Raw genomic sequence first — 25,381 nt, forward strand, 5'->3', positions numbered from 1 at the left:
CTGCTGGTGAGGCCAGATTCCATGATGTGGTTAAGGAGGAGGGCACCAGCTCTCATAATTATAATGCTGTGGTTACCTTTGTAACTGGGAAACCATCTAGGGATGACACATTGGGACAACTTTTTTGAAAAGTTAAACCATAAAGTTTGACTTCATACTATATTTTGTTTTTATTTATATTATATGCCTCATATATTTTGTTTTAAGCTATATATTCTCTTGGTGGTAGGACTCTAGTTTTTTTCTGTATATTAGAAAAATATGGTAGTACTTCCTTTACCTTTGTTTGGCTGGGATGCAAGACTACTAGGAATAATGTGTCCATATGGTACGAGACATTGTGTATAAGTAGTGTTGCACTTACGTGAGTATAAGTGCTCACTCTATACAAACGGTGTGAGTCTGGAGGGGTTTTCTGGGGGAATCTGGGATTAGCTCCCAAGATGCTAGGCTGTTTAAACACCCACTTACTGTGTTGTCAATCCACATTCAGTTCTCTTTTCAGCAATGTTTTTAGCACTGTGGGGCCAGCAAGAGTATGATCAGTTTTATAGGTTTCTAAACTCTAAAGACATCTATGTTACAGGCTGTCAGTCAGCATTATGCAGAAACAGGTTTCTTACCTACATAATGGTGTGTACTGCTGTGAATACATGCTGGTTCAGTAGGCGATCAGTTTCTTAGTAGACAAGATGTATTTTATATCCTGCCAGGACAGTTTCTATCTATTGAGCCTTTACTGTGTGTTATGCTGGGTGCTGTGGAACTCAACATAATTGTCTGGTCATTATGGGGGCCACAAAACATGCTGTTGAATGGACTTCAGGCCCCTGGTCTTCTCCCATGGGCATCCTGTTCTCCACCCAGCACTTCATCACCCATCACTGTAAAGTGTGTTCTTCTAAAATGTGTCTCCAGCTTGAAGCTGTACAGGATATTCTGCTAGGTGCTCCTGCCTTACTCCTTTACATCCTTGAGACCCTGAGTAAACAAGTGCAGTGCCAGTTATAGGGGGGCAGCAGTATTAATTTTTGCTCAAGGGGAAAATTTCCAAGATTCGGCAAGTTACAGCTCACTTCCACTTCATTGATTTAAACCAGAGCAGATCTTAAAGGGTGACAGCTCTACAGAAAAATGAGCAACTCAGACAGAAGAACCCTCGGTAAATTAACTGAGGATGGCTACTGCTCTCACTATTAAAAAATTGCTTTGCAGAAATCTTAAAATCTTGTATCAAAATGCAAAGAAATCTTTGCTATCATGGGCCATCATTATGGTTATGTAAAATGGGTAGTGTTGAATTTTACTTGGATGCCTTATTGGCTGTTCATAAATTAGCAAAATTGAAAAAAAATACAAAGCTGACTTCGTTGTCAAGAACAACTGATGGGAAATTGTTGGTGGAGCTGGAAGACTTAAATGGAGGTCTCACAGATACTATACTACTTACTTGATGATTTTGTTTGGAGTTTGTCGTCCTGTGGACTGTACTGTAAACAGCCGTGTGGATTCTTCCCATGACATGCCATTGCAGTTTACAGACTGCTGCCTTCCCTCTTCCAGGGACCCGTCCTTAAACCTTCTCTGCACGTTTTTCACAGAAGGTGTTGCTACCTTGTGTTCTGTCAGCTGCCTCTCTAAACACTGAGTCAGTTTCACTGATTTTCACACATCCCTGCATTCGCTTTGCATCTGTGAATATCCTTTCCTTCTACTGAAGGCATCCTGACACCACGAAGGGATGACTGTGACATTGACCTTGCCTTAAGTGCATTCTTATTATTCCCCATGTGTAACTGTGGCATTATGGTGATGTCAGCAGGGGGGAATTCCGGAGTCACACTTGCCTGGTCCACCAGGGAACCATGGTGTCTGCAGAGCTCAGGGCATCACTTCTGGGCACACGTGCAGGAAGCATGGGCACAGTCTGTATTTTCCTAAGCGCACACTTTGCATTCGTTTAGCACTCATGACCAGGGGAGGCTCAGTAGTTTGTATGTAGTTTATATTCCAGAGCTAAGAAGCTCTGGAATTAATGCCTGTTGTAGGTTATCTAATGGTTCAGTTGATAGGGAGGTAAGGTAGAGTCAGAAAGCATGTTATTTCATTGGTTTTCCTGGGCCTTTTATTGACTGCTTTTGTTTTTAAATGCTTCCCTTTGAAAATGACATTCCTGAGTAGGTGGTGATTTACTTCTAACCAGAGGCATCAGGCGGCTTGACTCGGGTCTGAGTGAATGCCTCTGTTGGAGAGGTGGAGTTTGACCCCTTTGCAAGGGGCACATACAATACTCCTGCCTTTTTTTTACTGTCTTCCGGCCACACATCCTGCATGCTGTGGGAGTGCACACTTAATTACAGGGACACACACAGACACACACCTGCAGGTTTTAGTTTATGGGGAGATGCAAACATCTAAAGACAGGAAGCAAGCATTTGGTGCAGCAGTGACGTCACCAGCATTCCACATCCGAGTGTCCGGGACTGAGTCCTAGCTCTGCTTCCACTTCCCGCTTCCCGCTAATGTGCACCCTAGGAGGCAGCTGGTCATGGCGAAAGTAGCTGGGTCCCTGCTACACATGTAGGAAAGCTGAATTGAATTCTAGCTTCCTGGCTTTGGCCTGGTGTGACCCTGACTGTTGTATGGGCATCTTTGGAGTGAACCAGGGCAAGGGAGATCTGTTTGTGGGTCTCTGGCTCTCTCTGTCTTTCTGAGTCTCTGCCTTTAAAATAAATAAAAAGAAAAGGAAAACATTTTTAAAAGCAACTGCTGTGGTTACATATTGAACAGCTGCCACAGGCCAGCTCTTGAAGATGCTGTATCCTGTGCCAACCACGGTACTACCTGCTTTTCGTGTGTTCTCATGTCAGTCATGTGATAGAACACTCTGCTCACCCCATGGGCTGGTAAGCTGTGGTTCCTTATATAGCGTGGATATGGTCACAGAGGACGTTAGGGGGGGGGGCGCATCTCTGTCTTCCACAATTCCTTTATAAAGAAACCGTGCAGATGGATCGCTTTATGTTTGCATTTTCCCCCATGTCCGGCATTTCTGCGGAGGGTGTGGATGAGCAGGTGTCTGCGCAAGGTGAGAACTGCTTCTGCAATTAGAAGCCATATGGTGCTTTGGGAAAGGGGAAGGTCACTTGTGTCTCTTTTCTGTTACGAAATCCAGGTGCAGCAGCCATGATGTTTGGCACACCTGCATGGCAGAAGTGACGGGAAGAAATCCCAGATCCCACTTTGAGGGCACTACCCTTCTCCAGTGATAACCCCGAGTCCTGAATCCCAGAGGCTTTCTCAAACTGAGCAGGCACTTGGGAGTGGGCGAGCACAGTGGCTCGAACTGTGCCCCTCATCCAGAGATAGATCCTGGGTCTTCAAAAGCGACCCTGCTGGGAAGAGTGTCATGACAAATGTCATTAAGTGTTGTGGCTCTGAGTTGCATTTCCAGGAATGATTTTGTGCCGAGAAAATCCTCTAAGCTTCTCCCTCCAGTCATACCAAAAGACAGAGCTAAAGAGTTGAGAATTTTTCATAAAAATTGTGCATTTGCATGGGAAACCATGGGATGATTCTATACACGTGTGTACTGTGTAATATCTAGTTGGGGTAAATATATATCCTCAAGCTTTTTAAGAACATGTATTTATATAAAAAGAACAAATTTCATGTATGTCACATAAACGGTTTTAAAAGACTATGTGAAAACTGTCAAAATTCTTTCTCCTAATTTTTTTTAGAGAAAAATACAGTATATTATCACTGTCTCCAGTTACCCTACTGTGCAGTACACCAGAACTACTTACTCCTGTATGACTCCTGGTATCCATTTCTTAATAAGCTCTTCCCCGTCCCATCCTGCCCTGTACCCTCTCCAGAGTGTGGTAACCAGCATTACACTCTTAAGTTCTGTGAGATCACTTTTTTAAGGTTTTACATGAGTAATATGGGGGTGCTAGCCTTCTTTTTTAAAAATATGTATTTGTTTAATTTGAAAGGCAGAGGGGCAGATTGAGATGGAGAAAGGAGGTATCTTCCACCGGCAGGTTCTCTCCCCAAATGCCCACAGTAGCCAGGACTGTATCAGACCCAGTCCTGGAGCCTGAAACTCCATCTATGTCTCCCAAGTGAGTGGCAGGAACCCAAGCAGTTGGGAGGTCATTGCTACCTCCTGGGATCCACAGTGGCAGGAAGCTGTATTGGAAGTGGAGACCGGACTCCAGCCTAGGCACTCTGAGATGGGATGCAGGTGTCCCAAGCAGGGGGCTAGCCTAGTGCACCACACCACTCATTCTGTGCTCGTCTTCCTGTGCTTAACACATTTCAGGTGACCTTGTGACCTCCAACGGCATCCACATTGCCGCACATGACAAGACTTCATCCTTCTCATGGATGAATCGTATCTCACTGTGCACATGCATTGCATTTTCTTTTTCCATTCACCAGCCAATGGACACTTAGGTTGCTTCCATTTCTTGGCTGTTGTGTGTCGTGTACTGCAGTAAACTTGGGAGTACAGATGTTTCTTTGACAGAGTGATTTTATTTCCCTCGGATATATATCCAGCAGTGGGAGTGTTGGATCACATTTATTTATTCACAAAATTTGGTTCGTTGGTTTATTTGTTTATTTGTTAGAATAGCAAGGAAGCGGAGCATTTCAGTGTGCCAATTTTCTTTCCGAAGACCACAGTGGCCAGGAGCAGGACGTCAGGCAGCCCGTTCAGGTCTCTGCATGCATGATAGGGATCCAAGCACATGAGCTGTCATCTGCTGCCTCCCACAGTGTGCGATAGCAGGAAGCTGGAATCAAGAGCAGAGCTGAGACCCAAACATCAGTTATTCCAGTATGGGATGTGTGCTACGCTACCCAGCATCGTAACAACTGCCAGAACCAAATGCCTGTCCCTGTTTTAATTTTCATTGTTGAGGAACCTCTATGCTGCTTGCACAGTGGCCATGCTAATTGACATTCCTACTTTCTTCACTGGCATATGTTAACTTCCGTCTTTCTAATAATAGCCATTCTGACTAGAGTGAGGTGTACTCTCACTGTGGCTATGATTTGCACTTCCCTGGGGATTGGCGGCAAGCATCGTTTCATGTACCTGTTGGCCATCTGTATGTGTTTCTCTTATAAATGCCCGTTTAAATCTATTGCTCATTTTTGAAATGGGGTTACTTAATTTTTTTTTGTTTGTTTGTTTTATTGAGTTTGGTTTCTCATCTCTTGCAGCATTTGCCCACTGTCAGGTATTTACATTGCACATCTGCTCTCCCGTTCTGTGGGTCTCTTCACTCTGTTGGTCATTTCCTTTGCTGTGCAGATGCTCCTTAGTGACGCCTCTTTTGTTTATTTCTGCTTTTATTTCCTATGCTTTTGAGAGCTTAACAAAGAACTCTCGCTGGTTCTAAAGTCAGGAAGCACTGTCCCCAGGTTTTCTTACAGCAGAGTCAAAGTTTCCAGTCGTAGATTTAAGTCTCTAATCCATGGACAGTTGTACATGACAGTTTGTACATGATGAAGCATGTGTGCAGGGTCCATCTGTGCTCGTCTACATGGAAATATCCAGTTTTCTCTGAACTACTTATTGAAAAGACTGCTTTCTCCATTGCACATCCTTATTACCTTTGTACAAGATCCATTGACTGTAGATGCATGGGTTTACTTCTGGAATCCCCATTCTTTGCCATTCGTCGGTGTGTCTGTTTTCAATGCCAATACCAGGCTCTTCTACTTAATGTTATGTTTGTAGTGTGTTGTTTTGTCCTTTTTGCTCACAATCACTTGGTGGCTCTCCACAAAGTTTAATACTTTTTTTCTAGTTTTATAAATAATTTGGTATTTTGTTAAGGATTTCATTGCATCTGTGAATTGCTCTGAGTAGAATGGTTACTTTATTGGTACTGATTCTTTCATTCCATGAACATGGGATATCTTTCTATTTGTTCATGTCCTCTGATTTCTTTCATCAGTGTGTTAGTTTTAATTATACAGACATCTAACCCCTTTGATTAAAGTTATTCATATGCTTTTTTGATGCCTTTTTCAGATAATTTGCTGTTGGGGAATAATAGAATTACTGTACACTGACTTTAGTGTAATGCTGGTGGACTTATTTATTAGTTCTAACAGTTTTTGGTGCAGTCTATATGTAAATTATGTCATCTGCCAACAGTGACCATTTGAGTTCCTCCTCTTCAAGTTGCATGCCTTTTGTTTTTTCTCACTTGTGTAGTTTTTCTTTCAACTGCTGTGTTGAATAAAAGTGGTGGTAGTGGCCATCCTTGTCTTCCACAGGTCACAGTGGTACAAATCTTCAGCACTTTTCCATTTACTATGATGTTAGCTGTAGGCTTTTCCATGTGGCTTTTGTTCTGTTGAAGTACATTGCTTCTTTCCTTCTTTCCCTGTTGATTCAGAGTTTTTATCATGAAAGAATGCTGGGTTTTGTCTGATTCCTTTTCTGCATCTGTTGATGTTTCTGTAGGACTCTGTCCTGCACTCCATTGATGTGATGTATCACGTGTATTGATTTGCTTATGCTGAACCATCCTTGCCACATGTGGATGACTCCCACTTGATCATGGTGAATACTCTTTAATAAGCTGCTGGGTTTGGTTTGTATTCTGCTGAGGATTTTCAAGCATATCCACCGCAGCTTTATCTTCTTGATGTGTCCTTGTCTACTTGGGTATCAAGGTAATGCTGGCCTTGTATAATGAAAGAATTTCTTTCTCTGAAATAGTTTTAAAAGATCTTAAAAGGCAGAGTGACAAGGAGAGTGGAAGGAGGGAGGGGTGGAGAGAGAGAGAGTGGGATGGAGAGATCTCTTTCATCTGGTGGTTCACTTTCCAAATGGCGGCTGCAAAGCCAGGGACTGGGCCAGGCTGAAGGCAGAAACTTGATCCAGGTCTTCCACGTGGTCACATGGGCCCAAACACTGGAACAGTCTCGTGCTGCCTTCCCAGGAACACTAGCCGGAAGCTGGATCAGCAGTGCAGCATCCAGGACTTGATCCAGTGCTATGATACAGGATGTCATCAGTGACTTCATCTGCTGCACCACAGCCCTGCCCCTTCCTCTTCATTTTTTGGGAATAATTTAAGAAAAACTAGTAGAATTCCACAGTGCAGCCATCTGGTTTTAGGCTTTTCTTTGAGGGGAGACTTTTTATCACTGATTTAATCTGCCTACTCATTGGTCTGTTTATATATTCTATTTTCTTCATGATCTGATCTTTGCAAGGTGTGCTAGTGTCAGGAATTTGTTCATGCCTTCTTGGTTATCAGATTTGCTGGTGTGCAGTTTCCATAATAACCTCTGGTAATCCTTTATAGTCCTATGATGTCATTTGTAATACCTCCTCTTTTGTCTGATTATATTGTTCTTTTTTTCTTAGTTTGTTGAGACTGTGTAAATTCTGTTTCATTGATTTTTTTATTATAGTCATTTAAATCTATTTCGTCTTTGATTTTGTACCGTCTTTCCATCTACTAATTTTGGGTTTCGTTGGTGCTCATTTTTCTGACTGCTGAAATTGTAGAGCTAAATCATGCATTTGAGATCTTCCTGTTGTTGATGTAAGCATTCAGTGTTACAGACTTCCATCTTAGTACTGCTTGTGCTGTATCCCATAGATGCTGGTGTGTTTTGTTTCTTTGCTTTTGTGTGAAGGAATTTTTGTATGTCCTCCTGAGTCTCTTCCTCCATCCACGGGTTGTGAATGGTTATGTCACCTGTTCACTGTTAGGGCACATTCTGCATTTTTCTGTTGATCTACTCTTCCCATTGAAGTGTGTACCTTCTGTCACTGTCTTCTCACTCCTTAGCATCTCTCAGTGTGGAGCCCTGCCTGTAGATTTTATCTCAAAGTAGGTGTCGGGTGGTGACAAATTCTCTCAGCGTTTGCTTGTGTATATCCTTCATGTTTAAAGTGCAGCTTTTCTGGGATTCAGATTCTTGGCTGGAAGTCCCCTGCCTTCACCCCTTCAGTGCTGTGAAAACCTCGCCCCACTCCCTGCTTGCTCAGCAGCTCTCTCCCGAGGGGTGTGCAGCGTCATGAAGAGGGAGCCATTTACGTGTCCTTGATTTTTTGTTGCAGCTTTAAGAATCCCATGTATCACTGACTTTGGAGAACTGGATCATAAATTGTCCTGGACTAGACTGAGTTGAGTTAAATCTGCATGCAAATCTCTCCCTTTCCTGTGCTTGGAGAGGTGTATATCTTTATCTAGAGTTTGGGATTTTCTATTAGTATATCCTTGAATGCACCTGGTATCTCTTAGGTATTGGCAGACCTTCCTGGACCTGAGATGTGTGTTCCTGTCATGCTGCCCCAAAGTTCTCCTAAGCTGTCTTCCTTGCTCATCTCTTTTATTTTGTCTCCTGTGTCTGCTTGTTTTCAAACAGTCTCCCTGAAGGATCACTAATTTCTGCTGCTGGATTTATTGTATTAGCAATTTCTCTGTGTTTTACTAGCAATTTCTCTTGTGTTTTACATTTTGCTGGGGTGCTTTTCAGTTAAAAGTTTTCTGTTAGATTTCAGAAGTATATGCCATCTCTCTGCCAAGCATCTGTTAGCGTATTAAATCATTTCCCTGTGTTTTCCTTAATTTCACTGAGTGTCTCCAAAATAACTAATTCATACTCTTCATTGGAGCTTTTGACAATGTGAGATCCAATGTGGCTGGTTTCTGCGGGTTCATTTTGTTGGTGGGGTCATGGTTTCATGTGAGTTCTTGACACTTACTGGCATGTGTTGCCACCTGCACAGGAAGTTATTATTTTTTTCCCAGTTTTTATAGTCTCAGTTTGTGGCTGTTTTGTTCTAGAAGTGGTAAGCAGTCTCCTTATTTTTTCCCAGAATGTTAACTCTTCCACTACTTCAGCACTAGGTGGCGCCCTGAGTCGCGGTTTGCTAAAGTTGGCTGGTAGTGCACCATCACTGTGTCAGTGATGCCGTGAGCTCAGATTTGTCTCAAATCTGCCGTTCAAGAATGAACCAAGAGCCCTCTATTAAGGGGTTGTCTGTCCTCACAAGCTTGCCCGGGAGCAGGGCAGACCCAGACACTCAGTCCTGTGCCAGCAGTGCAATGCTGCATTGCACATGGAGCCCACAGCCCACTGACAGCAGAGCGGTATGAGAACAGGACTGAAGCCCACACTTCCATGGTCTGTCTCCTGCTGACACGGACTCATAGCCCATGGCTGATGCATCCAGCCACAGGGGATGCTGCCTGGAATGTAAGTCCACCCTACCAGGACCACAGGACTCTGCTGGGCATCGTGGCCGGTCAGAGGCCATGTCCACTGGCACTGGCCTCAGGATAGGAGACTATTAGGATCCACCTGAAGCTGGGTGCTTCCATCCCTGTATTGAGTCTCAAGACACAGTCCTGTGCTTGCTGTTGTCTGCCTAAGGACTGGGCGGCAGCGGGGGTGGTAGTGGTGGTAATAAAAACAGTACTTTTTCTACCTAGTCTTGTACTAAGCTAGGACACGCCTGAATCTCATAGTCACAGGCTCTGCACTTTCTGGGAGGGGAGGGGACATGTGCCAGGCCAACCTGAAGCTGGCAACCGTATGCCCAAGCCAAGTCTGTCTCAGCAGGATACAGGTCTCCATCTAATGGGAGGCAGCAGGCACCACCTGCTAGCATTGGTCTGGGGGCAGGGGCCGGATGTCACAGCAGCCCAGCTCCGTGCTCCCAAGCAAGTCCTGAGTTCCCTCTCTGTTACTTCCCGGTGCCACTCCATTGCGTGCCATCGGCAGGCAGAGGCGGCCCGTTAGCTGCCTGGTTAAGCAGTCAGTCTGCAGGTAGCAGCCTAGGACTGGGGCTGAGCAGCCCTTTTGGGCGCTGGCTTTTGTCAGGCGGGGGCTACTATTGGATTTCAAGTCTAAGATCTAGAATTAACTCTGGATTTGTCTTTGTGCTGTGGGACTTGGAGCTGGGGGAGCGTGACTTGGCCCCTCTTTGCTTTTGACTTCCTTTGTTGAATCTGGTCTTCCGGTTTTGCTACAATGAGGCACTGTGGTCTCTTGTTGAGGTGACTTGGTGCAGGAACAGCTGTTCACACTGATGTCTCTCTGGGTAGAGGATGCTCCAAGCAGCTGTCTCAGTTACCATCTTGCTCCATGTCAGGCAGCTGAACTTTGTACCTTGGATTGGACACGGCTGTCTGGGTGGTCAATATCATGTAGCACTATGGCTGTTTATTTTTTAAATTAGATATCTTCCCTCTGCTGGTTTACTCCCCACATAGCCAGAACAGCTGGGGCTGGGCCAAGCTGACAGCAGGCGCCTGGAACTCCATCTGGGTTGCACACATGGGTGGCAGGGATCTAAGCACTGGAGCCAGCATCTCCCGCTTTGCCAGGCCCATCAGCAGGAAGCTGGATCAAAAACAGAGCAGCCAGGACTTGAACCGTCACTTGAATGTGATGTCATTGTCACAAGAGGTGGCTTAACACACTGTATCACCACACCAGGCCCATGGATGTTCCTAATCCATTGTAGAACATCAGCGTACCTGTGCGATTCCCCCCATAATCACGTCCAGAACAGGGCAGTCATGTTTGTGGGAGTTAGCCCTGAAGCAGCTATGGACAGGAGCTGGGGGGATGTGTGTATGTTCTGTCCTAGCCTTTGGTTCCCATCACTAGAAAGGAAAATTTGGTCCATAATGGCGATTCTTCAGTGTGGCATGCATAGCCGTTATTAGGCGCTAAATTCATTTCTACCACCTGCGTTAGTTCACTGGGTGTAGAGCAGGACTGGACGTTTGCACTTTAAATGATCCCATCACGTCTTGGCCAGTGGAGTTTGAATAGCGTTTGGAAAGAACCCGGCTTGGATCGCTCTCATCTGTCTGGACTCCACCTTCCTAGAGGGGTGTGGACCATCTTGACGGAAAGCGTGGAACGCCCACAGTATGCTCTGGTCTGTCCAGCACTGCCAAGGCACCTGCAGGCAGGGCTCGAAATCCAATGCATCTATAGCAGGCTGCTTGCCCAGCTGATGATGTGTGGCCCATGAATGCTGTGAATACGCAAGTGGCCCTTGGCAGAAAACGGTTCCCTCCCCCGTAGCTGCTTAGTGGACTTGGACTGATGGACCTGGCAGGTGATGGGGCAGTCGTCTTCCAGAACCAGCCCCTCGTGTCCACCGTGATTTCTTTTCAGTCCACCTCCTGGTTTCAGTGGAGGGAGACCGGATTCCCCGGTCCTGACCCTCCATGGTTGTTGGGCCACTGGCAAATGGGGTACTGTCTGTGCGCCTCCATTTCCTCTGTAAAACGGCTGTGAAGACGACTCTCAGGGTCGGTGGCTCTGACATCACTGGAATACTTGACACAGATGAAAGGCTGAGCCCCGTGCCCTGCTGTGGCGTTTAGAAAACAGGTAACAAGTAACGACTGTGACTCCTATTCCCATTGCTGCCGTCCACTGCCCCTCTCAAGGCTCTCTGTGCCCCTTGGCTGTGACAGTCTGCTCACGCCCTCTGCAGGGATTACAACAAAGGGATGGCCTCCCTGAGTCTGGAGAGTGCCTGGGCAGACAGGAGAAGGCCCTAACGCAGTGCAGGCTGAACCCGCAGTGCAGCAGCACCCGGCCCGGGAGATTCGCTCTGAGCAGGCTTCGGAAAGAAACTTGCCGCAAATACAGCGGTGGGGGTGAATCATTAGAGAAGCTGAACGAATAGGCCTAGTATTGCCAGCTTTGGGAATTTTATTTAAAAAAAAAAAAAAGCCATGTTCTTCTGCATCAAATTTGACTGTAAATCTCATTTACATATTTGCTTAGAAAACAAAGCAGATTTCTTTTTGGGTGAAATTTGATCATCAGTGCACCCATTTTTCTACTTTTCTGCCCAGCCAGGCAGGAGGTGGGCCTGTCTTTAGCCAGCTTCTGTGGTTCAGTTGCATCAGTTCCTAGAGTTGGAACTCGGGGACCATGGAGGGAATGGTTCAGAAGGCCTTTCTGTTGCCATGAGCAGAGGGAACAGGAAGGGAAAGGGAGTGAATTTCCGGTGTCATTAGAGGATTCCTGATCCAGGTATTAGAGGATTACCTGATCCAGGAAGACAGTTTGTGTTTGCCTCTGTGACCCCTTATTTTAAGAGGAAAAAAAAAAAAAACTTATCCCCAGAGCCAGGGCAAGGTAGCAGTAGTGATTGGAGTTCGTGCTACTTTTAGCACAGAGGCCAAAGATGTCACCGGGCAGATGGGTGAGCGACAGAGGAGAGCGGTTACGGAAGGCTTTGTCCCTGTTGTGTGTGTAGGCAATGTGTTGAAAGGACAAACTGGAGTCCAGGATCCCTGGCGTTCGCACAGCCTCAGATCCTTTGCAGCTTATTTATGTGTCCTCTCTACTGGCACAAAGGTCTTTTTCAAAGATGTTTTGAGAGCCCCAGAAAACAGCATTACAGGGAAATGAATGGGAAGTAGGCTGAATAGGAGCCCACAGTGGGGGCGCCACCGGCTCTGAGCGGCCCTGTGGTTAATTCTGAGTCTCCAGGCAGAGAGGGAGGAAGCAATGTCCTTTGTATATGAAGAAGGGCTAAGGTAGGGGGGCAGGGAGCAGCGGGGGTGGGAGGGGGGCAGCAGACGCTGGAGAGCACACCAGCACCTCGAACCCTGGCGGCATCTCTCAAACGAGTTGTTTGTCTGGTTTATTTCACGTCGGTCCAGTGGGTAGACCAGTACCCCCTCTGCCTGTAAGTCCCACTCAGCAGGCATGTTTCATTTTGGCAGGTACATTCTTGAGGTTTGAATGTCCTTCCTCAGAGCTTACGCTGTCCACTTAAAATTCAGTGCTCATCCTGTTTGACATCCCGCTGCTCCAGGGAATTTCAGCCCCTGGACTCAAGTCCTGGGGTTTGATGAAATTAGCCAGCCACATGATGTGAGCTTCTGATTCTGTTTAGTTCCCTTGGCCATGGAGACTTGATGGCCAGGAGTGCTGGCCAGGGCTGGTGGTGTGGACAGGATCTTGAGGCAGCCTGAGGCTCTGGGTCAGACCAGACCTGACTCTCAAACACAGGGCTCCATCAGTGCACGAATGTGTGTGCTCTGATAGGGTGTCTGGTGGGAAATCTGAAGTTTCTGACCTGGGGCCATATTTTAAACACTTTTAAAGACAGTGGCTCATTATTACAAAATTTATAACTGCTATTCCACACAGTGTTATTTCTCTCAGATATAAAATATTTTTTAAAGAGTTATTTATTTACTTGAAAGTCAGAGTTACACAGAGAGAGGAGGAGGCAGAGAGAGAGAGAGTTCTTCCATCCACTGGTTCAATCCCCAGTTGGCCGCCATGGCCGGAGCTGCATTGGTCCGAAGCCAGGAGCTTCTTCCAGCTCTCCCACGCGGGTGCAGGGGCCTAAGGACCTGGGCCATGTTCTACTGCTTTCTTAGGCCATAGTAGAGAGCTGGATAGGAAGTGGAGAAGCCAGGACTGGACCCAGCACCCATATGGGATGCAGGCACTGCAAGTGGCGGCTTTACCCGCTACGCCATGGCGCCGGCCCCAGAGTACATTTTTAAGTCAGAATTACATGTTTTCTGAAGACCAGCAGAGAGTGATTTTTTAAAGTTATTCATACCAATCATAAGCCCTACTATTTATTGAGTGCTTGTCCTAGAGGCCTTTACAGTCTGAATTGCAAGGTCTTCTGCAGAGTGAGGTGTGGGCCTCTGTTATCTGCAACCCCTGGTTCCAGCCTGTTCATAGTCACAGTGTGGAAAGCCCCTCCGGGGTGACAGCCATCAGCAACGCTGCGCCCCCCAGACCCGGGCCAGAGGATTCATGGCAGGAAGCTCTGATGAGGTGTCTGTAAGTCTCCCACTCCCTGGCTCAGCCTCGCTCAGCGCCTCGTTCGCAGACCCAGCCACACGGGCTCGAAGAAGCCTATAAATAATCAGCGTAGCCTCACATATTGGGAGGGGCTGGCACAGGGGCTGGTGCTGCAAACCCGTCAGTGGGCAGCCCGGGGATAGCGCAGATGAATGCCAAGGGGGCGGCGGGGGCGAGGCGTGGGGAAGCCGGGCCACTCTTCTGCTTCTCCCCGCTGTCTGCTCTGAGAACTGCCCGTCCACACCCCTCCTTTGCAGCTGCATCCTAGAGATCACCCCAAGGAGGTTTTTCTCCTTCTCCCTCCCCGAGGCTCAAGTCCTAAGGCAGAGAGAAGCTCCCGAACCCCTGCTCTGAGGGTTGGCCGTGGGCTGCATGAGCACCCTGTATGGCTTCTGCTTCATCTGTAGTCTAGAAAGTAAGCCACCTCCTTCCTCCCGCGTCTCCAGACAGCAGGGTTGCAGGCAGAGTGGGGGCGGGGCTGGGATCAGGTGTGCTTTCCTTAGTGCCCTCGCTGCCGTGGTTAGGGCCCCCCTGCCTTTCTCCCATGCTGTTGCTGAGCAGGATCAATGTTAGGGAGAACAGACAGCAGTGTTCTCTTCTCTGTGGGTGCCTCCGAAGCAGACCTGGGGCCAGAGCTTCCCTGGGTTAGGGGCATTCCTGCTGTGTTGCCGTTAGGAAAGAGGAGCCCTGCGCTTGGTCAGCAGCAAGGGTTATGGAGAACTGACCTTCGCCCTGAGCAGAGCTGCCCCCTTGGCAGGACAGCAGCTGCCTTTGCCGGCAGGCTCGGCGCGTCACCCACAGCCCCTCGCTCCATCCCTGCCTGGCAGAGGGGGTCGGCACACTCCCAGGCACCGCGGCTCTCAGCGGAGTATGAGGCATGAGGGCTCCGAGGCTGGCTCCTTTTCCCAGGGTGGGGGAGCCATGCCGTGGCAGCCATGCATTCCCACTGGGAGTGCCCTGTGCATGCAGCAGGCAGGGTCTGGAGAAACACCCGTTCCTTCCGTCCTTGGCCTCAGAGCATCAGCGCATCAGTTCTAAAGTGACCTAATTCTCCTTCCGCAGGATAAAAGGTTTCCTGCCTTTGCCGAGTGCCCTGAGTATCTAGACGTACACATTCAAATACAAATAATGTGGGGCAGACGTAAAAACAAATAACTCACCCTGTAATTAAGGCCTCAGATTTTCCAGGGGAAGCCTAGATAATGATGTGCTATAATCATTATAAAAATAACAATCTATTATCACCACTATGAAATTAACAATTATTACAGAATTCATGTTGGCATGGAACACCTCTCCTTGTTAAAAGAGCATCCCCGTGCCCTATCTTGTTTTTTTAACCAGCAGTGGGATTGAATTCGTGTGGAAAATTACACAACCCATATTATGTGATGAGGGAGAATTCGGAGAAGGAAGGTGGTAAGCCTTGGGTTCACTCAGAAGGACAAATTATTTACAGTATAATAGAGGGAAAACAGCTCACAGGAGCAGATAAGGGGCTGTGCCTTGGGCTTACCTCACCCACAGGTCTGTGCTACCTGCTACTACTCAGAAAAACAAAGACATGCAGCAGGAGGAGGCAAGCAGTGTGGATTTTCTGAACACTTCAGTAAGGAGGTTTATGTAAGCACCCTGATCAAATGAAAGATGCTGTTGGTCTCTCCCTGTGGGAGGAACTGGGCACCCTGGGGCAGACATGGAGCCAGCAGGCCAGGGTTGCAGGCCACTCCTTCTGCTGTGGGAGTCACTGGCATCTATTCCAGCAGGGTCCCCTGATGGCCCCGCCTGCCTCAGGGGACAGCACACTCCGGCCCTCCTCACAGCTCATGAGAACTAGTTTGGAGTCTTCTTAAGGCTGTTGATTGGAATAGGGTACCCTGTAACTCAGCTGTACCGAATCTCAAGAGCTTTTCCAGTCTTCACAAAATAAGACGCCTCTCTGGGTCCCAGGGGAGATCAGCCCCTTCTTACTTCTTCTATGCCAGATCTTTCAATCTTGTTCACACTATCAAAGGTTTTTTTTTTTTTTATCTGTCCCCTTGGTTCCTGAATCTCCACTAAAAATATGTTTTTTCTATTACAAATTCAGCAAGAAAGCAACTGCTATATTGGTAATAACCTGAAGCCATGGCCACATTAAGAGGAAGCATTAAGGGATTCTTCCATCCATTTCTTTGGGGAGTTCACAAAAGATGTTCCAGCAAAGTCTCAAAGGAGACAGATCGCAGGAGGATGGTGCCCAGGCAGAGGGGGTGTCGGGCGGGTAGCTTTGCTCCTCCTCTGATACCTAAGCCAGTGTGTACAAGGTTAGCGATGGAAAGGGGTGGAACTGCAGACTGATGCGTCCCCCAAGTCCACCTCTCCTGTAGCCCGCCCCGTCTCTTAAAGTTGTGAGGTCATCTGCTCAGCCAGTGACGGTCCATCATCTCCTCCCCCTCTTTCATCAACACTTGTTTACTCCTAAATCACAGCTCGAGTCTGCCTCTAGTGCCAGCATCCTTTGTCACTTCAGGACGCCCCAGTGGTATCCCTCACCGCTCTTGCCACCCGTGCCATAGGAACAGAGTGACTTTGTTCCTTAAATGAAACCATGGACCCCCCTTTGTTGAAAACCACTGTGGTCCTACTATGGTGTTTACCTTGAATTCCAAATTCTTCCATGCATGCCACACAGCTTCTGTATAGTCTGACCCTGGCTGCTTGTGCTGTGTCTCAGGACAACAGTGTCCTTGTCATTTTTCTAACCATTCAACACCGTTCCTGGTTGAGTACGTTCAAGGGGAGGCTTAGGAGGATGTGCTGTGTCCATGGGAGAGTTTAGGGAAAGTGAAGAGGAAAGCTGCTTTCAGAGAAGGGGGAGGACAGCAAAGGGGAGTGTTTCCATCTCTCCTGAGAGGGGAAGGCTGAGGCTGACTGAGGAAAACACCATGGTTTGCTTCTGACTCTGGTCTGGGAAGCAGAGGACAAGGTCTTTCCAGGGTTGTTCTGAGGGGCGGGTGGCCACGCCCTTCCTTTTATTCCTACTTGAGTTTTGAGTTCTTTCACCCTCCATCCATTGTCCGCTCAGTAAACCTCTCAGAGAACGCTACCTAAGGGCCAGAGAGGGGACATGTCGAGGGACCACGAGGGAGAGAGGATGTCCGTGGATGGCTCTCTGCCTGTTGACCTGCTCACGTCTCCCAAGCGCCTGTGGGTGATTCAGATGCGAGGGCAATTGGTGGATGAGCGGCGGCAGAGAGAAGCTTATCGTAAAGCAGACGTTATTAGGAAACTATGTGTAGCTGTTTTTTACAGTATATATTTTTATGAAGTTTCTGAAGACCTCTGGTGTATGCGGATTTCACAAACAGCTGGACTTCACACAACACCCTGGGGAAGTGCTGCCTTATTCATTCACTGTGGAACTGTACTTTTTTTTTAATGGAAAAATAGTTGACAATCCAATAGTGAGTGATTCTGGATTGTCAACTATCATCAAGTTTCCAACTCCATGCTCCCTGTTCTTATAAATCCACTCCTGTACAGAAAGTCTCCCCCTCAAACCAGGGCTCCGTGCAGGGACGTGGGGCTGGGCTGGCTTCGCTGAGCACGGGAAACCTGGTGGAAGCTGTTGGCAAAGCATTACAAACTTGCTTTGGACCCGCGTGTACTATGTGACAGTAACAGGGCCCATCAGGAAGTTGGATGCTGGATCTGACAGGACTAAGTGCACCATGACTGCCTGAAAACCAGCCAGGGTGCACTCAGGCAGACACACGGGAGGAAGGGGAAAAGCTAGTGGCGAGATCGGCATGGGGCACACACCCAGCACTGACAGACAGCCTCTCTGTGCCCTAGGTTGGGAAGCTGCTCATCAGACTTCTTTTCAAAACCAAGACGCAAACCGAGAGCTACAAAATCCTGATAGAGCTTCGAATATGTTTCTGAGTTAAAACCACCAACCAGAGGCTGCCCGTGCAGGGACAGCATCAGCTCCCTTCCTTACGCGGGGACCACTGTGATAAATTCCACCTCGGTGCTCTTCTGCATAGCAGGAGGCCTCGGACAGGAGAGGAAAATTGGGGTCAGGTTGGAGAAGATGACCACCTGCAGAGGCCAAATGGGAGGCTGATGGCAGAGTCATACTCAGGTCCAGGAGGGCTCGTTTCCAATTCTCCGCCCCAGCGGCACACAGGCCCACGCTGCTGCTTCCAGCATCGCACTCTGGGAGCCAAAGCGTGGTGTCTGTGGACACGGAGACCTGTACGGACGTGGGCTTCATGCGCCTGGGAGGAGGGCAGGCTCTTCCGTTTTCATTCTGTTTTCCCAGGGACTGGCAGTGGGGAACTCAGCCTCTGTGGTTCCCCTCTCAGGGTAGGGAGGTGCCTAGTACAGGGAAGTTGTCGGTGGCTCCTTGGAGATGGTGGTGGGAGTGAGAGCAGGGGGAGGCAGAGACGCAGGTAAGGACGTGGGACTCGGCTCCTTCTCATCCTCCACTTGGATGCTAAACTCACAAGCGGAACAGCGCACCTGCAGATGGTGACTATGATACGGAGGAAGCCAGGAGGGCAGCCGTGAGAGTGCTGGCTGGGGGGAGTTCAGCAAGGACCACTCAGCCTTCTGCCCAGTAGACCTGGCCCAGGAAGGGGGAGCGAAGCCAAGGAACACGGAAAAGGAAACCATTTGCCTTGTAACTCAACACAATTATATAGGTTGTGTGGCTGTTAGGAAGAGAGACAGAAAGTAGCCTGTGTGTGTAAGGGGCCTACAGAAATACAGGCCTGTGTGGACAGGAAGGTAGGAGCCATGGAGGCAGCGGAGTATTTTACACAACGAAGGTGGTTCTAGCACCCCAGGAAAGTGCTGTCTGTCTGCAGCCAAGCAGGCTGCCCAGTCTGGTGACTCTGGGAGGAATTTCATAGCAGGGAAGCCCTTGGTGGAGGAGGAGGAGGTTGGGGGTGGACACAGAGAAGTGGTGGGAATCCGTGGATCTCACCCTGCTGTAGATCCCAGTCTGCAAGGAGCCTGGGCGCCCTGTGTCAGATTCCCCTGGAGAGGCGCCCATCCATTCTGACGGGTGTGCCGCCTCATTCCACATGGCTCCCTTCCTCACCTCCGCTAGAATCTCGATTGACAAAGCCTTGGGTGAGTTTCCCATGTAACAGAGATCCTGAAAAAACTACGTGGGCAGAACCTAGCTGATGTTGGTGGGTGCATGGCAGGAGAATGGGCCACCTTCTCCTCCCTCCAGCTGGCGCTGTCACGACTTCGTTTTCCAGGGCCGTGAAGCAGGAGACCAGGGAGAAGCAGAGACCTGGGACTAAGGAATCATTTCTCAGCCTCAGCGTGTTTTAATATTCTGGGGACTTGTCTGGGAGAGAATTGAATTATTCAGATAACTCGATAAAAGCGCTAAGAAAAATCATGTTATTCTCTGGCATAATATATATCAAATTGTGACCAGGGGCAAACCGAGGGATGAGGTCTGTGCTATTAGAACTATTTGCACAAATTAGATTATCAGAAGGTCTGTAGTCATAGCTACCTGTGCATGCATGCCTGTAGCGTCGTCTCCACCCCTCTTCCGTGTGTTCTATTGGTATCTTGCACACCACACATGCTTAACTCTACTTTGTATGATTGTCACCCCTGACCCTCTTAATGGTTCCAATCTCACCATTTTCTCTGCAAGGCCATGGGTAGAAAAGTAAGACCAGGGCCGGTGCCATGGCTCACTGGGTTAATCCTCTGCCTGCGGCACCAGCATCCCATATGGGCACTGGGTTCTAGTCCCGGTTGCTCCTTTTCCAGTCCAGCTCTCTGCTGTGGCCCGGGAAGGCAGTGGAGGATGGCCCAAGTGCTTGGGTGCCTGCACCTGTGTGGGAGACCAGGAGGAAGCTCCTGGCTTCAGATCGGTGCAGCTCCAGCTGTAGCGACCATTAGGTGAGCCAATGGAAGGAAGACCTCTCTCTCCTGTGTGTGTCTCTCTCTCACAGTCTAACTCTATCTGTCAAAAAAAAAAAAAAAAAAAAAAAAAAAAAGACCATAGGATGACCTAGCCCTGTAGACGACCATCCATTCACTTCTCACCAGGAAGCAGATCATAAGTGAAGGGACACTGCTTCTGCCATCAGTGGGCAAATGAACTTGGAAAAGAAAAAAATCCTCCTTTCTCTCCTCTTGCACACGTAACACACTTAGGCACTGCAGTTCAATGATTATGATAATGGTAATTATATTAATAGCCTCTTACTTTGATGCTTTATGATTTATACAGCGCTTTGCATTTACATTATCTCTGACCCCTGCCACCCAGCCCTGCATAGTAAATGTGGTTAGCCTCTGTGGCAGTTAAAGAGAAAGAACAGACCTAAGCTTTAAGATAGGGTTCGTCACCCAGTGGCAAACGGACGGCTTCGGGCCTATGGAACAGCTTGCACAGTGCATTTGAAAAACTGTGAATGGGTTAGCAGTGGTTTGAAGCCTGAAAGGGTCATGTAAAATGCTGGCTTTCCAGCTCTGTGCAGCGGTCTCCAGTCTGGACCCCCACTGCTGAGTGGAGGGGAATGGCCCCCACACAGCAGGCCAGGCTCATTCGCTCTGCCCAGTCCCAGTGTGCTCTGCCCCCAGGACTGCTCTGCCGGCTTCCTCCAGCGCCCTGCCTGGCCCTGTGCACGTGGGGTTTGCAGTCAGGTCTCTGGAAGATCAAGCAAGTGATAACTGACAGGAGTGGATAGAGAAGCAGAGCTGTAGTCCTAGGCCTCCTACCTGTGCTCTGTGTCTGTGGCATCAGATCTCAAACAGAATCGCCTGCTTTGTCTCCTGCAGTTCCAGGTACTGGGTCCAGGGATCTGCATTTTGAGTTGTTACCCAGGATGTGATGCCATTAAAGCACCGTCTGACACAATACAAGGAGCACCGTGCTAAGCAGGACAGGTCCTGGGTCACTGGACTTTAATAAGTTGCCTCTCTTCATTGCGTCCTGAAGAATTTGGGAACCGGGGGAGTCACGCTGTTTCTGCCCCCGATGATGCCTTCGGGGATGCTGAAATCATGCATCAGTAAGATGGGCTCACAACATTTGCCTTTGCTGTGTCAGTGACGCCTACGAGCTGCTCCTCACTCTTTGATTGTAGGTAACTATTGACTGCCTGCCTTGGGCTTCCGGGATCAACGCGACAATGAAAAGGTGGTCATCTGCTCACGCTCTCCAACTCCTGAAGCCAAGGGTGACCAAGGTAGGGCCCTGTGTCGTCCAGGAAGTCCTTGATGTCTGATATATGTTGGCAAGCACGGAACTCCCATGTTTAAAACCACCCTGTACCCTCTCTTTCAAGGGAGCCATCAAATATTCCCATTTACTTCCCTAGAGGTCATCTTTTCCAAAAGACCACTCATTTCCCAGACAGTGCAGTGTGATGTAACAATTTCTAGAAAGTTCTATGGTTTAAAGAGTTTTAGGAAGCGGTAGGAAGGCTTGGGTTACAGTCATCATTAGGAACCTGGGCATTCCCTGGTGATACTGGGTAAGGACTGAGTCAGTGACTGAGTGGAGGTGGACTCAGGCAGTCATGGCTGCAGAGAGCTCTGGACTTCCTCCTCTGTCCTCACAGAGGCTGCAGCGTGTCACTCAACAGAGAGTCTGCAGCGCTGACTCTGCTGCTGGGCACGGGGACCCGGGGACTGTGGGGGCACACATCTGGGAGTCAGCTCTGCCTTGGCTGAGCTGCAGTCAGAGATGTTGGCACTGCTCCCTGGAGTCCTGCACTGAAGTTAGGAGACAAAACAGCGAGTCCTCTCCCCATGAAAGCACTTCACTGCAGTAGGCGTCTCGCATTTCCACCCTGTCTCCCAGTGTTGAAGCCCTGTTAGACTGGCAACCAGTGCAGAGGCGTAGGCTTCAAGAGCCGGACTGCAGCCGTTGCTATAAATAATCTCTCATACTCGCTCCACATTGACTTTACACAGAAACTCAAAGGGCAAATGGAATACATTTGCCTTCAGAGCGTATGCTTGACTGGCATTCAGACTCTGCAATCTTCAACTTTCATCATGTTCTATTATTATTCTAGAACAAGTAGAATTTTTGACATTTCGGTTTGAGATGTGTGGTCATAAAACCCGCGGAATTCAGGGCATGGTCATCTATCCCAGGCACGTGGTCACGTCAAGATGTAGAATTTTCCTGCACAAGGCACTGAGTCTTTGCTGTCAGTCCTGGTGGACTACTGGAAGGTGCTGCAGGTGTCGCACCACGCCCAGGCAGCCCTCCTCGCTGTCACACACCTGTCCCGCCAGCAGGGTGTTCCACACAGGACACACTGTCCTGCCTATATTTGACTTTTACCGCTGAACTCATCTGGTGATCCAAGAATGAAATGGATCGTTTGCTGATTTTAGGTCAACAAGTATGTGTCAGGCATCGACTACACCTGAGAGGGGAACTGTAGGAGACGGCAACATAAGCTGGTTGCAGACTTGGCCCCTAAGAGTAATCAGTCAGAGGTGAGAGGGAAAAAGACCACGGAGGGTAAGAAGCTCTGTGCTATGTGTATGTACTGACATGGCTGAGTCGCAGAGTACCGACAAAACCCAAGCAGCCCACCAGTGAGTACAGAACCCAGACACACGAGGGTAGATACGGTGTGACTTAATTTGTAGGCTGTTCACAGGCACCTGCAACCAATGACCAGGCTAACATGGTGGTGCCTGCACAGGAGATTGGGCGGTGGCTCAAAAGAAATAGAAGGGATTTTCAGAGTGATGCGAATGTGTATGTGCATGTGGGTGACAGCTACACAAGCGCACACCTTTTTTTGTCTAGATTCAGCCAATGCACTTTTTCCTTAACTGATAATGGAATTTCTTATGTTTTTCGACACTTTGATTCATTGCACCTCCAAATTATCTATCAGAAAGACTGGAACCGGTGAATAGCTCTCGTGCAGAGAGACCCAGACACTCTCAACAAAGTGGCAAACAAGATTTGGGGACAAGTAAAGCAACTCAGTGTTATTATTTTCTGTCATGCAGACAGAAAATAGTTATATTAACAAGAAAATGAGTAAAAATCATACAGAGTAACTACATTCTCATTTTGATAAAATTAAATATGTGCTTCCTACAATTACTATTTTATACTCTACTTACATATTAGCTTTCACATCAGAGAAAAAACACAGAATTAGTCTGTGTCTGGCCTAATTCAGTTAGCATGGTGATCTCCAGTACCGTCCATTGGGCTGGAAATGTCAGAATCTGATTCCTCCTCGTGGCTGAGTGATACTCCCACAGTTTCTTCAGTCCATCAGCTGTTGATGGACAGCCAGGTTGATTCCATTTGTTTGCTGCTCTGAATTGGGCTGCTGTAAACTTGGGAGTGCAGGTATCTCTGTCATAGGCTGATTTCAGTTCTTTTGGCTATATTCCCAGAATTTGGAGAGTTGGGTCCTGTGTTCAATCTATTTTTAGATTTCTGAGGAATCTCTGTACTGATCTCCTCAGTCGTTGGTACTAATTTGTATTCCTATCAACAATGAATTATGCCACCCTTTGCTCTATGTCTTGCCAGTATTTGTTATTTTGTGACGTTTGGATGCGAGCCATTCCAGCTGGAGTGAGATGACGTTTCATTTGCATTTCCCTCAAGACTTGTATGTGTCATCAATAGATCAGTATTTGCATACACAGAGACATACATGGGAGTCTTTAGAAAAGCCAGCGGAAAACATGAAATTAGAAGGTTAGAAATGTATTTTAGTGCATTTGGAAATTTATGTGTCATTCTTTCATCATTTTCTGAGGATCCCACGTGTGTGTGTGTGTTGCATTTCTCATGTAAAAGGGGCTGTAATAGCTTAAAGGAAGGAGATGGTTGTTGAGGAAACTTGGACAACCTTGAACAGGTGGTGGATGCATGCGCGTGGCCTTCGTCAGGTGAATAGCACCTAATGCACAAACATTGACAGTAGAGTGTTCATTGCAGGATTAGCAATTCCAGGAGCCTGGCAGGGTCAGCAATGTTGTGAAAATAATACCAGGAATACAGCGACGGTCAAGACGGAAGGGCAGGTTGGGGGCTGAAAGGATCAGGTGGTGGGGAAGCAGTTCATGTTGAGGGTCGGGGGAGCATCACTGTGACTCTGCCTGAACAAGATGTGTCTCACAGATGGGTCCAGGGAGAGAGGAGACTGACAGGCATAAGTTAGGCATCTGGTAGAGGTTCTAAGCAAGCAAAGGTAGTTACTCTCACTGAGTGAGAGTGAAGGAACACGTTGTTGATACACCTGCTGAGGACGCTGGGTAGTCTGGAAGCGAGAGGCTAGGGAGGCAGGACCAAGGTTGTGAGTGTGTCTGGGAGGAGAGGAAACACAGGTCTGAGAGCGTTGGACTTTGTCAGAGAAAAACCAGGGCAGGCACGCATCAGACACGCTGTCTGCAGCGGGCAGAGCCAGGAAACTCTGAACAGAATCTCGGATGGGAGTGTGCCAACCCCATCACACTCTGTTCTGCTTGATTTCCTTTGACTCCCAGTCGGTGACAGAGCCCTGGGATGCTGACCCAGCAGGGAACAAGAGCTGCATCCCCTCTTGGTGTCGTGATGGCTCCGCTGTCCAATGCCTTGAAATGGGTCCCCAGCTGGATGACACAGTCTACACTCAGTGGCGATGGCCAGACAAGCTCCATGAGACTGAGACCTCCAAGCACCCGGTCTGTTCTTTGCTCAAAAAAGAGAAGGGGCTGTCTCACGGGTAGGCATCATTGCCTGTGTGTGGGCTGTGTGACCCAGCAGGGATCCGTGGACTGCCATGGGCATCCCACGTCTGTGAGCTTGGGTCTGCCTTTCATAACCTGAGCTTTAGTTTCCTCTTCTGAAAAAAGAGGACATTGATGCCTGCCCCCAGAGTTACTCTGAACATCACCGTTAATTGTGTCAAAATGCATTGTGAACTGCGCATCCCAGTTACCCTGTCTCAGTGGCACACTCTCTGGATTTGGGGAAGTTTGACCTCCTTCATCAGGGACTGGATTCCCAGGACCTTGCAAAGGCAGCTGAATCTTTCCAAGGGTTAATTGGCAATTCTGGAGCTTGACCTCGGCCATCTGCACAAGTGTGTAGGCCTGAGAGTGAGGAAGTGAGGGAATGAATGGGAAAGAAATGGCTGCTGGTGGTTCTCACAAATGAATCCTCCTTGAGATGAATTTCTTTGTCCTGCTTTTCTCTCTGGTGTCTGAAGTCCCCAAGCCTTGCTCCAGGGAGCACTCGGTGCCCAGGCACTGCGGTCCCATGGTGGGCAAGCACAGCCTTTTGGGTGCAGTGAGGGTGATGTCACCATTGTCAGATCGTGTTCTGTGCCTGCACTGTCACTTCTGTACCAGTTTTACACACTCAGCGATGGGCCTACAGCGCTGCTCAGGCTGCCCAGCCACGTCTCCACAGGTGTCTCCAGCTAGGTGCGTGGGTGCCAGATGACTTAAAGGCATCGTTCCAGTGGTTGTGCTGTGCGATAGAGGTGATGGGCTACAGCAATGGAGGACA

At 48.3% G+C, this 25,381-nt stretch overlaps 1 protein-coding gene and 1 long non-coding RNA gene across 7 annotated transcripts in view; one reads left to right on the forward strand and one right to left on the reverse strand.

The window, feature by feature from the left end:
- The window catches only part of GRM7 (glutamate metabotropic receptor 7), a 742,767-nt gene that overhangs the window by 80,532 nt on the left and 636,854 nt on the right, over positions 1–25,381 (reverse strand). The window contains exon 11 of one of the 3 annotated variants that reach the window (XM_089305658.1): positions 4,667–4,805. The exons of the other annotated variants lie outside the window; for them this stretch is intronic. Within the exon in view, the coding sequence (XP_089161784.1) occupies positions 4,713–4,805 (93 nt within the window). The 3' untranslated portion in view covers positions 4,667–4,712. Of the gene's footprint in view, positions 1–4,666; positions 4,806–25,381 lie in introns of those variants that run through there. 3 annotated transcript variants of the gene reach the window in all.
- The window catches only part of LOC149124461 (uncharacterized), a 34,185-nt gene that overhangs the window by 5,623 nt on the left and 3,181 nt on the right, over positions 1–25,381 (forward strand). For 3 of the 4 annotated variants that reach the window (XR_016214461.1, XR_016214459.1, XR_016214458.1), the window contains exon 2: positions 20,979–21,080. The exons of the other annotated variant lie outside the window; for it this stretch is intronic. This is a non-coding gene — a long non-coding RNA (uncharacterized LOC149124461). The remainder of the gene's footprint in view (positions 1–20,978; positions 21,081–25,381) is intronic. 4 annotated transcript variants of the gene reach the window in all.

This window comes from Oryctolagus cuniculus, chromosome 10 (genome assembly GCF_051225735.1).
Source record: "Oryctolagus cuniculus isolate XC-2025 breed Fujian yellow rabbit chromosome 10, ASM5122573v1, whole genome shotgun sequence".
NCBI lineage: Eukaryota > Metazoa > Chordata > Mammalia > Lagomorpha > Leporidae > Oryctolagus > Oryctolagus cuniculus.